Consider the following 12,710-nt stretch of genomic DNA (forward strand, 5'->3'; position numbering starts at 1 on the left):
GAAGGCAAAGGCAGACCCCCTCAGAACAATTCCTGCCAAGGAAACCCATGATAGGCTCACTTTAGGGTCATCTTAAATCAGAAACTACTTGAAGGCACATAAGAACAACCAGGAATCCTCACCTTTGTCATATGGAGCAGCCTTCTCTAACTTGTCCTCCAGCAGTCTTGACTGCAAATTCCAAGAGTCACCTTTGCCAGAAGGGTTCTGCAAAAGAGAAGGCCTCTCTGCTTTGGGGCAGAAGGGTGTGTATATTTCAGTGTTGCTTTCATTTTTTTAGGCATCCTCAGAATCCTTCCTCTAAAGCAGGGGTAGGCAACCTGCGGCCCGCGGGCCGGATGTGGCCCGGCAAGGCCTTGGGACCGGCCCCCGCCCGGTCCTGCCGCTGATTGCCGCCGGAGCCTTTGGCCTCTTGTGTGAGGGCGTGGGGCCTTTGACCTATCAGGAGGAGGCGGGCGGGGGGGCAAGCGGCAGACAAGGGGGGCAAGCGGCGGGCAAGGGGGGCAATTGTCTATAGAAGCCTCCGAAACATGCATTTATATTAACATTTTTTAAAAATCAGCAAATTTTTTTGCAAGTCCTCCATTTTTTAAAAAAACATGTCCTCCATTTCAAAATTTTGTCCCACATTTGTCCTGGTTTATTTATTTAATTTTTTAAAAAATTATTTATTTTTTGGCTTCGGCCCTCCAGTTGTCTGAGGGACAGCAACCCGGTCCCCGGCTCAAAAAGGTTGCCTACTCCTGCTCTAAAGTTTGAGGCTTTTGGGTCTTAAAATTAAAGCCTCTCCACTCTGTATGTTCACTGTTACATATGGGCTCTGTATGTTCACCATTACATTACATGTTGTTTTAAAATTAGCACAAAGCTGCTCATTCAGTCATGGTGATATTGAACCAGTGACTCATAAGTGCAATTGAAAAGCCCACTGTAGAACTTCTGTCATTCCTGATGAACTAAAAAAATGATTGGCTTCCTTTGATAGACTAAAAGAAAAAGGAGACACACTTAAACTATGATAGACAAATAGATGGGATATTTGAATTCTTAAAAAGGGAAAGGAGTAATTCACGTTAGTTTTGGTGAATGCTTTGTTTATAAGGAATTTGAAGGAAATCAGAAGACTAAAACTGGAAGCCAAAATGATTTGGATATACATTCTTTCTCTGATTTATATTTTAAGCGGCTCTCCTCACTTTAAACACTTTATTTGAAGACCTCAGTATAATGGATAAGACTAAGGTGGATCAGAATGAACTCCAGGAAGTCAGTCCTAGTGTTGATTTTTGTTTTTTTTCCTGTTATTATTTGTATGTACCATTTCAATGTTATTTTATGTTTATATGTGTAGTCTTTTTAAATCTCTAATAAAATTTATAAAAAAAATTAACTTGTTTTTGGGTTTATAATAGTCACATGGATTGCATTCAGAATTTGTGCAATCTAGGAATATACAGTGTGTCCTTGGTATCCAGTGAGGTTTAGTTCCAGGACCCTCTGTACATACTAAAATCTGTGGATGATCATGTCCCATTAAATACAATGGCCCAGTAAAATGGTGTCCCTTGTATTAAATAGTAAAATCAAGGGGTTTTTTTGTGTGTAGAATTTATCATTTTTTGGCATATTTAATGCTGTGGATGATTGAATCCATGGATATGGAGGGCCAACTGTACAGTGTCTTTTATACACAGGAAGTAAAAAGTTGCAAGATCATGCTTCCAGATTCAATTCTTATACCATCAATCCCCCCGTAAAATTGTTTTCACCTGTGTTGTATATAGTGCGGACAGCTATTTTATATATCAATGTATCAATAAGCAAAATTATCCACAAGAATAGTATCTCATTATTTCGAGACAGAAGTTTGTTCCCAATAAAGTTAACTTTGATCATGCAGTTTGTTCCCTTCCTTTTTTCATTACTTACCTTTTAAAAGTTCACACCTGGATTAATTCCAAAGTGACACTGATAGCAGTGGAAACAGTGTGTGTTGGTTTTAAATATGTAAAAATAACACATGTTGTATAACACTTTTATATGCAGTTATTTTGTGTAACTGTTAATTGCGCTTTTAGTCACCCTTGAAAATTGAAGTCACTATTTCCAATATATTTGCAAATTAGTTACTTTCTCATGTGTGAGATTTGGTTTCCACCAGCCAGCTTACATGCACTTAAATCTGGATCCAGCCCAGTCTTTTTCAGTTACGCTCCCACTGATAATACAGAACTTTTAAAGGAAGTTGTGGTCTGTTACAGACTGCCAAAATAAAGCTGCTTCGAGTCTCTTTGGAAGTATGCTATTTAAATAATGCATGGGTCCTAAGAGTTCGGAAGCCGCACCAAAGCTGCACTCCAGTGCTTAGGAATGGAGAGTGGCTTTGGTGCGACCTCCAGACTTTAGGACCCATGCATCATTTAAACAGCATACCTCCAAAGAGACTCGAAGCAGCTTTATATTGGCAGTCTGTTACAGGCCACTGTGTTTCTCATATTAGTTTCATAGAGGAAGAACACAGAAAATACGTTTTGATAGGATAGTGCCTAGTACTGTTCTTTTCTGTTTTTCTTTTAACTTTAATCACTTCACTCTACCATATGCCCACAATCAACTTTCGCCCCAGAATGTATAATTTAAAGCAGGGGTAGGCAACCTGCGGCCTGCGGGCCGGATGCGGCCCGGCGAGGTCTTGGGACCGGCCCCAGCCCGATCCTGCTGCTGATTGCCGCTGGGGCCTTTGGCCTCTCACGCACAGGGGCAATTGTCTATAGAAGCCTCAGAAACATGCATTTATATTAACATTTTTTAAAAAAATCAGCAATTTTTTTTGCGTGTCCTCCACTTTTTTTTAAAAAAGTGTCCACCATTTGAAAATGTTGTCCTACATTTGTCCCAATTTATTTATTTATTTAAATTTTATAAAAATTATTTAATTATTTATTTTTTGGCTTCGGTCCCCCCAGTTGTCTGAGGGACAGCAACCCGGCCCCCAGCTCAAAAAGGTTGCCTACCCCTGATTTAAAGGGTTATTGTAGAAAACCTACCTTCCGGTCATTTAATCTACAATGTCTGTAATTTAATCTAAAAATACGTGTTTGAGACCTAAATCCAGTTGTCAGTCCCAGCTAGAGTAGATCCACTGAATCAATAGAATTTATGTAAGCATTTTTCATTAACTCCACAGGTCAATTCTGGTTGAAATTAAAGAATTGATTTAGGTGAAAACTTACACATTACACTAACTAGCACAGGTATTTTAGAAACACTTCCTTCTCTTTGTCCCCAAATAACCTTTTTCTTCTTGCTTGACGACAGTGTTGTGATTGTTAACTGCCCTCAAGTAAACCTTGATTCGTGGTGACCCTGTGGATAAGACATCTGCAAGGCCCCCTGTCCTCCACCACTCTGCTCAGGTCCTGCAGGGTCAGGCCCATGGCCTCTCTGATGGAGTCTAACCATCTGGCATGCAGCCTTCCTCTCTTTCTATTGCCTCCCACCTTTCTCAGCATCATTTTTTCTAATGAGTCAGACCTTCTCAAGATGTGGACAAAGTATGGCAGCCTAAAATTAGTCATCCTGGCATCCAAGGAGAGTTCAGGCTTGATTTGTTTCTTGGACCTATTTGTTTATCTTTTTGGCCATGTCCACAGTATCCTTATCAATCTTCCCCAGCACATCTCAGATTAGTTGATTTTCTTTCTATCTGCATTCTTCACTGTCCAAGCTCTCACATCCATACATTGTGAGCAGGAATGCAATGGTTTGGATGATCCTGACTTTAGTATTCAGACTTACATTTTTTTATTTGGGATCTGTCAACCTTATATACTCATGTATAAGTCTAGAAATTTAGGTTAAAATTTGACCCAGAAAACCTGAGTCGACTTATCCACTGGTCAATGTAAGTACTGTATTTGAACTCTCTCTCACACACACACACAGTGAAAGGCAAGAGTTCAATCTGCCCTGGAAGTACTGACCCCCTTCTACTTTCTCATCCATCCAGCTTTTAGTATGAGCACATATATAGCTATGTCTGCTGGAGTTTTTTAAGTTCTTTGGCCTTGTTTTCCTTTGCTTCATCTTTACATGCTTCATTATATGCCCCTAAGTTTTACCCTTGACTTATCAATGGATCATATCAAAATCCATAATTTTGGCCCCCAAACCTGCCTTTGACTTATATATGAGATCAACTTATAGTCAAGTACAGGTAGTTCTTTCATAGCTGCCCTTCCCAATCCTAATCTTCTGATTTTTTGACTGCAGTCTCTGTTCTGATCCAAGGTATAACAACCCTTTGACTATTTCTAGTCTGTTGTCACCTAGAATGAATTCATGTAGTTCTTCCTTGGTCATTTTTTTGACAATAGTATTCATCATTTTTACTGGGATCAAGTAACTACTTGCATAATATTCATGCTAGGATTTCTTTCAAACTGTTGTATGCATGGAACAACATATGCAGATGAAGTAGATAATTAATGTCACTATAAACAGCATGAAATTGTAACTGTAATCGCTGTAACATTCTCACTGAAAGAGAAAAACATGTTTGAAAATGTAGGTTTTTTTTTTTTTTTTAGGGGGATTCTCGAAAACCCAGATGACACAACACTTACAGGAAACACTTTTCACTAGACAGAAAATAGTCAGATCACTTAGTACATTACAGACAAATTATGCTTCCCAGACAGAGGGCTGCTATTGCTAACAGTGAAAGGGTACTGTGTAGATGCTCTTTTTTCCATAATGGATTTTCTCTGAGCAGAAAACAGAAAAAACAAAAACAAAAGGAAAACATGAGGACTGCAAACTGAAAACCAGGGCTGGAATCCTGGATGGCAGTTATGAATGCCTTGTCTAGATGTACACTCATAAATTAACTTACATATTCACAATCACTACATAGCCCCTAGTTTAGGAGCTACATCAGGACCATGAAAGGCAGCCAATTCCCATTTAGCAGGAAACAGACACGGCAATCAGTCTGTTCCTGTCAAGCAGGAAGCAGATACTTCCTATTGAAGAGACCACATGCCTTAATGCCCCAGCAGAGCATGTTGACCTACACATGCAGAGCACAAGACTGTCCTTTTCCAGCTTGTACCTACTGTATACACAGGGGAGTCAGCGGATGGGACCTCAGGAGCACTGTATGGGACAAAACTGTGCTATCTGAAGTGAGAGTTCTCCTAGTCCTAGCCTGGCTGCACAATTCCAGGAGAAAAGATATTTGCCCTAAGGATGCAGCCCTTGAATTTTAGATGCTATAAGCTGCTCTCAGCCTCAGGGGAAAGCAATGGCAAACCTCCTCTGAACCAATCTTGCCTGTGATAGGTTTTCCTTAAGGTCACCATAAGTCAGAAACAACTTGAAGGCATGCAACAACAAAAGCTGCTCTGACTGGCCTGCAGATGATCATTTCTGGGATCTGGTTTATTGAATAAGAAAGACTTAGGAAACAGCCTCTAACCTTCCAGCCCCCAGTGTCTCAGGTTTTGTCTGCACATTTCTGTGCGATTCCTACCAGTGCATCCACCTGGAGGACCCTGCTGTGGTCTACTCTGGTGCTGATGCTGTTGTCATCATCTCCTCTTACTTCTGCATTACTCACCACTGGGACTCAAGGTGGCTTACAAACCAAAACAAATACAGTATAATTAAAAGATATAAAAGGTAGACATTAAAATGAAACTCAAACATAAACAACACTGAAAACAATTTAAAACCTAATAATTAAAAATAATAAAAACTATTTTTTAAAACAACACAGTGCTTTTTGTATTACGGCCAGATGGCTGTAACACTGCTGCATGAGCATGCTAGTTTTTGGTAGCAGTGAGTACTAAGGAGCACTTCAGTGAGTACTGCAGTTGCCATCCCCACTCCTGGATCTATTGATATACTCAGGTTACCAATGAATCTCCATGGGAACTATGCTGCATGTGTTCCTCTCACTGCTTGACCAGATGGAGAATAGCGGTCAGTACAGAAGAGGAACCATCACCACAGCACCAATCCCCATATTAGGTAGGGTATCTTTTAAAAAGTACTATTTTAGTCCTCCTCCCATATGACACTCCACTGATGAGCAATTTAACATGTATAAGTGCTCTTTTGGGCAACATAACTTGTTACAATGTGCCCACAGGTACCATTAGCTTACCAGATGCAAACTATCGATAGGCAAGAATAATTTGCATCACCAAAGTACTTTTCTATAACTCTCTTCAATCTACTTTTCCTGGACAATTCAAGAGTTGTGACTGTGAAATAAACATGTCTGGCTATTAGTATGGAAAAAACAAGCAAAGGTAAGGAAGCTGCAGGGGAAATGTTGATGCTCATGTGGAATAAATCCTATTTTGTCTATACGCTTCAGCACCATAAATATCTTTTAAAACTAAAACTATACTAAAATCAAGATGAAATACACTGACATCAGAGCCAATGCTGAGCATGAGGAGAAACCCTTAGCTGCTTAGATTTGAGAGTATCAGTGACCTATTCAAGGTTATAAAATTGGCATAAATTATGTATGTTTATTGCAATTGTCACAGGCATGTATTACACTTTCCTAGGAATCTCAAAACACAGGGAAAGCATGGACAGCTTTGCCTAGTGTATCTGACTTTATTCTGCATTGTCAACTAACAGCTGTCAAGATAAACATTCCACTGAAATCTGTAAAAATTTGTCAGGCATGAATAATTTTCCTTTGGTTAGGACCACTGTCTGGAATGTCCAATGAACACCATTATAATTTCAGTATCTTTTAACTCAGGATGTAAAATGAGCGTGGATTTTAATATGTTTTATTACAAAGAGCTTCAAACATACCAGTCCTTTTGAATGTAAATTGTTTACTATTAGCAACTACATACAGAGCAATTTAAAAAACAGAACAAGAATGTCAGAATGAAACTTCCAGCACATTGATACACAGTACATTGTCTCCACAAATGCAGTAATAGCCTGGAAAAGGCACTTTCAGAAGTCACAATATAAAAGTAAAAACTGAAAATCTGTAGTTTAAAGCTGAAATTCTATTTTTCTTTTTTCAGTTAAAAAACGAATAATTAAACTGTCACATATACCACATTCACAGAATCTCTCACTGGTCACAATCATCCTTTCCTATGCTTGCATGCAAGCACTACTGATTTTAAAGGGGCTCGTGTAACAGCAGGACTGTCGTTAGAGAAATACATTCTACACAGAAACAAATACTGTTAAATTCTGTTCTTAGTTGTACAATTAACACTGTTTCTGCAGGAATCACATGATTTTGTGAATGATATGGGCCATCTTGTATTGACTCTTACTAGGTGCCAGTCATAAAAAAACCAGGAAATGTTCACCTAGTATTGGTAATGAAGGGCAAAGCCAAAGTAAGAAAGCAGGCCTTCAAGTACAGATGAAAATCACATGGCCCAACAGTAACTGCAGCGCTCAGATGCTCTAGCTAGCTTAGCCAATAATGAGGAGTGCTAGGAGCTGCAATCCAACAGGATCTCCAAGAGTTGCATGAATATGATTCTTACCTCCGCCTTAAAGATTTCACACTAATGTTTAACGGAAAGGGCATAGTGATGAAAGCAGACAAAACTATGAACTATGATCTGTGATGAAGTAACTTTATGCAGTCATGCTAGTGCAGGCTTGGCAAAGATGAAATAAGTTATCTTGGAAGAATTTCACAGAGTAGGTGGAGGACCCATTCTCAACAACTCACTTCTAATTACTGTATACATCAAGAAAGAAAAGTATTGTTTAAACACAAGGAGATACACAAATATGCTTTCCTATTTCTTCATGAAATGTCTTGTTCGTCATGGATGTTTACTCCACAACTGCCACAGCATTGTGAAGGAAATGTTTGCAATTACTAATTTTTCAGAAACTTTTCATTTTACATTAATATAATGTAGGCTACATGTTCAGATATTCTTTCTTTCTTATCTAGAAGAAAGGAGTGGTTGTGCCTACATTAAAAAATTACAGCACAACCTTATGCAACTTTGGTCAGAAGTAAGATGGGGGGACTTACTATGAGGTGTATGGAGAGCAGGCTTAAGTCATTTTACATGCAACTTGTAGAAAAAGGAATGTTATAGACCTAAATCCTTGCAGAAGAATAACATCAATAAATTTTACAGAAATATTTATGCCAGATATTATTTCATGTTCCCTTCTGGCTCATGTGTTACTGATTTCACAAACTGTTTTTTAAAGGATGTTTTGGCATTTCTTTATCCTGCGTTTTCTTCTTGCCTCACTTTGTGCATGCTAAATGCAACATAGGAAAGTGTGCATATTAATACAAGAAAAGAAGGGAACAAAGACAGGGCATCTTTGTATAATTATATGTTCTAAAATACATTTTAAGATACAAGATGACAGCTAAGGTTTCAGTAAGATGCAATTATGACATACGAATGAGAGCAAATGCAGTTAACCACAACATCAGTAGCTGAAAACAAACATCTAATCTACTTAAGGTGCAATCTTATATATATTTACCTGAAAGTAAACCTGATGTAATTCAATCTGAGTAACTGCTGAACTGGCAGGATAGGACTGTCCTATCAAGCCATTTAAAATAAAGATTTCAGCTACTCAATGTAAGATGCAACATAGGTGATAGAATATTGCACAGTGACCTGGATACTTCTGGCACCATTTAAAATAAGATGGAGAACCAGCTTTGTAAGTATATCTCAAAACATCAACATTTTTAAATGCATGTCTCATTTCAGCTTGCTTTTCACTTTCCAATCAAAGCCATAATTTGGTTGGCATGTACAGTCTTCAGTGCTGATAGTACCTCAATAATCAGTTCCATTATTGTGAACACAAAATGCTACGTAAGAATAAAATATGTTTTCTCTGTCAGAAGTGATGAATTTACTTAAAGCCATGAGGGCAGTGCTATCTTATAATCAACCAAGTTTCCTAATTAGTTTTGAGAATACATCAGCCGACTGTTGATTGACACATGGAGGCTATTTTTAAGTTTAATATTATTTTCCATAGGCTTTACTCTTGTATAATGTTTGAAATAACACATTTAATTAGGAGGCATCTTGTCCACCTGATGTGTTTCCCGTTAGTATATAAGTTAGAAAACACCAGGTGTATTAAACATAATACTAATTTTCCAGGGCAGAGCTCCAAATGGTTACTTCCTCCAGGTCCAAGCTAATAGGCAGGAAATTATTGAAATGTAACTTTTCATACTTTTGTTAAAGAAAAATTACTTATTAAATATGAAAAAGGTCAGCCATTGTTACAGCATTGTCACTACAAGGTAAAACTCCTCACAGCAAAGTGAGATGACCTGAGGGAAGGAGGAAATAAGAAGGAAGGGACACATCAAGAGAACCCCAAGGTGTACAGAAGTACAAAAACATTAAAAAACCCAGGAGAGCAAGGCCACAAAAACACAGACCAATGACAAGTGAGCATGCTCAGTATCCATGGAATGCTTATGTCATTTGGAAAAGGAAATCTGAAAACAGAGGCCAGGATGTGAATGAAATGGCCTCCTTAAACTACTTATACCCTATCATATCCTTAAGAAGGATATGGCTTGCTAACTGCCTCTTGAATAGGATTATTCCTGTTAGGATACGAGGATAATATATAAAAGTAATACTTCATTTATGCCTCACTCTTCCATTAAAAATGCCAAATATAATGTAACATTCCATTGCAGCTCTCCCTTTTAAGATTATTAATAACCTTAATCCAATAGTTCTCATGCAGTGGCTGCATAGCTACTCTGTTTTTGGTATACTGTGGAAATAAATATGAAATTCACATGGTTGAAATGAAAATTTGGAAAGGTTACAATGAAGTAACTATGGGACTGTTGCACAATGGGTAGAAATTGAAATGTAATACAACAACCTCACTATTTCTTTCTAAAGGTTCAATACAATTCTACATAAGACTGTTTCCTTCACTTGTGAAAATTAAATACCTTGCTTCATAACATTTACCTGGAAACAGAACATCCAATTTTTACATAGTTTTCTTAAGCAGACCTCTCATTTTCTAGTCAACAATAATCTCTGGCAAAATTATGGTAGTAGATGTTGCTACTCATCTCATCACTGCCACTCCATTCTAACAGACCTCTAAATATTGTACAACACATCCATGATTCCCACTGTGATATTTTTGCTTCAGCCATTATTATTTTTTACATTTCCCCATAGCTTTCAACAATCTCCGCTGTATGAAGTGTGGAAAAACAAAATCCAGATTAAGTATCTCCCGCCCTCCCCACCAAACAAGGCATTTTTAGTTATCACTGTGTCTGAGTTACCCCCTTCCTTCCCCACTTATCAGAGTAGTAGTTTAAGAAAATATGCCGCAAGACAGATTCAATCTCAAGAGTTTTCTGCATAGATGCAAAATAGTATAAGTCTATTCAGTAGGGCTTTGTAGGATCCATATATGCTGGGTTATAAGGAGGCTGAGTTGCAGGAGCTCCAGCACCAGCTGTAAAAGAAAATGGCATTTTAAGATATACATACATACATATATATATTCACATGAGCAGATTTTATAATGTTCTCTCTTGTAAGTTCATTAGGCTTGTCACAAAAGTATTCTTAGATAATATACTTATTTATGAGTTCAAAAAGCATTTCCAGCTCAATCTGCCAGATCTTCAAATCAGATTGTACCAAGAATGCTATTTGGGGCTTTAAAAAGGTCTTCCCTTTTGAAGAATGTACATTTAATATTAATCCAGTCTAAAACACACACTAATTAGACCCAGAAAGAAACTTGTATCTTTTAAAAAAATACACACACACAAAAGGAAAAAGTTCTGCAATTTCTCTGGAAAAGAAAAAGGATTCTAATATATATAATTGTATAAAAGTTTATTATATTATATAATTTTAGGGGCAGTCCTCAAACCTAGACTCTCTAATGGTAAGCTGCCACATAAGGTGAAGACAGGATAGGAGTAAGCTTTAACCAAAACCTAAACATGCATCTGCTAAAGTGAATAACTGGCACCACTCTTGCATCTGTGTTACATTATACTGGCACATCTGCTATGTCAGCATGACTTCGTCAGAGCAAATGACAAAAAAACAAGTTGAGCTGGAGGTGCCAAAGGGTAGGAACAGGATTTAATAAGAGTCTTATGCTTGCTTTTTTGGAAATCACCAAAAAGACTGACATAATGTTATATACATGGAGAAGCAGTTTTGTAACTAGAAAATCCAGTCATGGAAATCAGCTCTCCTCACACATTCTGCAAGGCAAGATCCCAGCTAATTCAGTGGCTGACCATTTTGCACTCCTAGGCAATATATAAATCTGAGCCAGGGATCACAAGTCTCCAATTATTAAGAAGCAGAATGTGTAATGGGATTTGGATACTTGCTAGACAGGAGGTTGCTGCTACTCTCTTCCCTATTATACGTAGAACTCATCAAAGAAGTACCTGGGCTTGTAGCCCTGGCTGCTTCTCACAATCCATGTGGGAGAGGTGGTATATGGGGAACTGTGATATTACAAGTGTTCAGCTGTGACAAGGTATGTTTCCTGAACAGGTTATGCAGAGATGTCATCTAAACAAAACAATCTACTTCAGTGGGTGTCAGGAGAGTCTTCGCAGAGATTGCAGAAGAGTCTGCCAGTGTTGCTACACTGACAAAGTTCTGCTGATAAGAATTTTGTTTTATATTTTGCTGCTGGGAACTCATGAATATTTGCAACTAAGTTGCATCAAAGAAACAGACTGGTACAACATGGATTGCTGCACTCTGCATTGTTAAATGCTCTCCTCTCTGAACTCCATTTCACACTGACTGCAATAGCAGAGAGTGCTCGCTATAGTTTGTACAGTGGGGCCGGATTTAAGCATCTGTGGATGGCAAGCCCCACTATTCCCAATGGCAGTGCCTACATGTGGGTGCACTGTCAGAGGGTGGAGGAAGGGAAGGAGTCGGGTTGGGGTCCTGCAGTGGAAGATGACGGGCTGGAGGACCCAGAAGGAGCCCGGAGGGATGAAACAACATTTACTCGAGGGGCAACAGCTGGGCCCTGGATGGAGTTAGAAAGGGAGGCGGAGGCTGGGGGTAGAAAAGGGGTGGACAGTGAAGGAACTAATCCAGGAATAGCAGGGCTGTTGGGTTCTGTAAATTAGTTTTGGCGGTGAGGTAACCAGCCTCAGCGTTATTGTTGCCTGCAGGCCTTTTTCTGTTACATTAAAGTTTACTTCAGCATCTACAAGTGGCAGTGTCATTGTGCCATGGAACCCCTCCGACCTCCCTCCCCAGCCGGTGGAGCTCGGGGCCTGGCAACATGCACATTGTGCCACCATTAGGAACAATGGGACTGAAGATCCTGCATTTTATAGTATCTGTGGGGAGGTCCAGAACAGATCCCTCCATGGATACCAAGGGTTATTTATTTTTCAAGCAGAATATTTTGCTTGCTTCCAGTTAAATTAATATGCTAGTAAAAGCTTATACTGCCAACATTTTTTCCTTTTGCCTACTAATTCAGACTAACCATTATTAAAATGAGGCTTAAATAGTCTATGTCTGTGATGGTGAACCTATGGCATGTGTACCACAGTTGGCACATGATGCCATTTGGCCTGGCACCTGACTGAGAGAAGGTGGAACAGGTGCATTTGCTTGTTCCTCCTCCTCCCAGACCTTTCCTGGCCT

The 12,710-nt window shown here is 38.9% G+C and overlaps 1 protein-coding gene across 1 annotated transcript in view; it reads right to left on the reverse strand.

Moving 5' to 3' along the window:
- Positions 1 to 6,805: 6,805 nt before the first annotated feature.
- Positions 6,806 to 12,710, reverse strand: part of SHISA5 (shisa family member 5) — a 32,248-nt gene continuing 26,343 nt past the window's right edge. Inside the window, exon 6 of the mRNA XM_089523803.1 lies at positions 6,806 to 10,515. Coding sequence (XP_089379929.1) covers positions 10,445 to 10,515 — 71 coding nt within the window. The 3' untranslated portion in view covers positions 6,806 to 10,444. The remainder of the gene's footprint in view (positions 10,516 to 12,710) is intronic.

The sequence above is a fragment of the Sceloporus occidentalis genome, unplaced genomic scaffold (assembly GCF_023333645.1).
Source record: "Sceloporus occidentalis isolate IW3139 unplaced genomic scaffold, rSceOcc1.0.p SCAF_1, whole genome shotgun sequence".
NCBI classification, from domain to species: domain Eukaryota; kingdom Metazoa; phylum Chordata; class Lepidosauria; order Squamata; family Phrynosomatidae; genus Sceloporus; species Sceloporus occidentalis.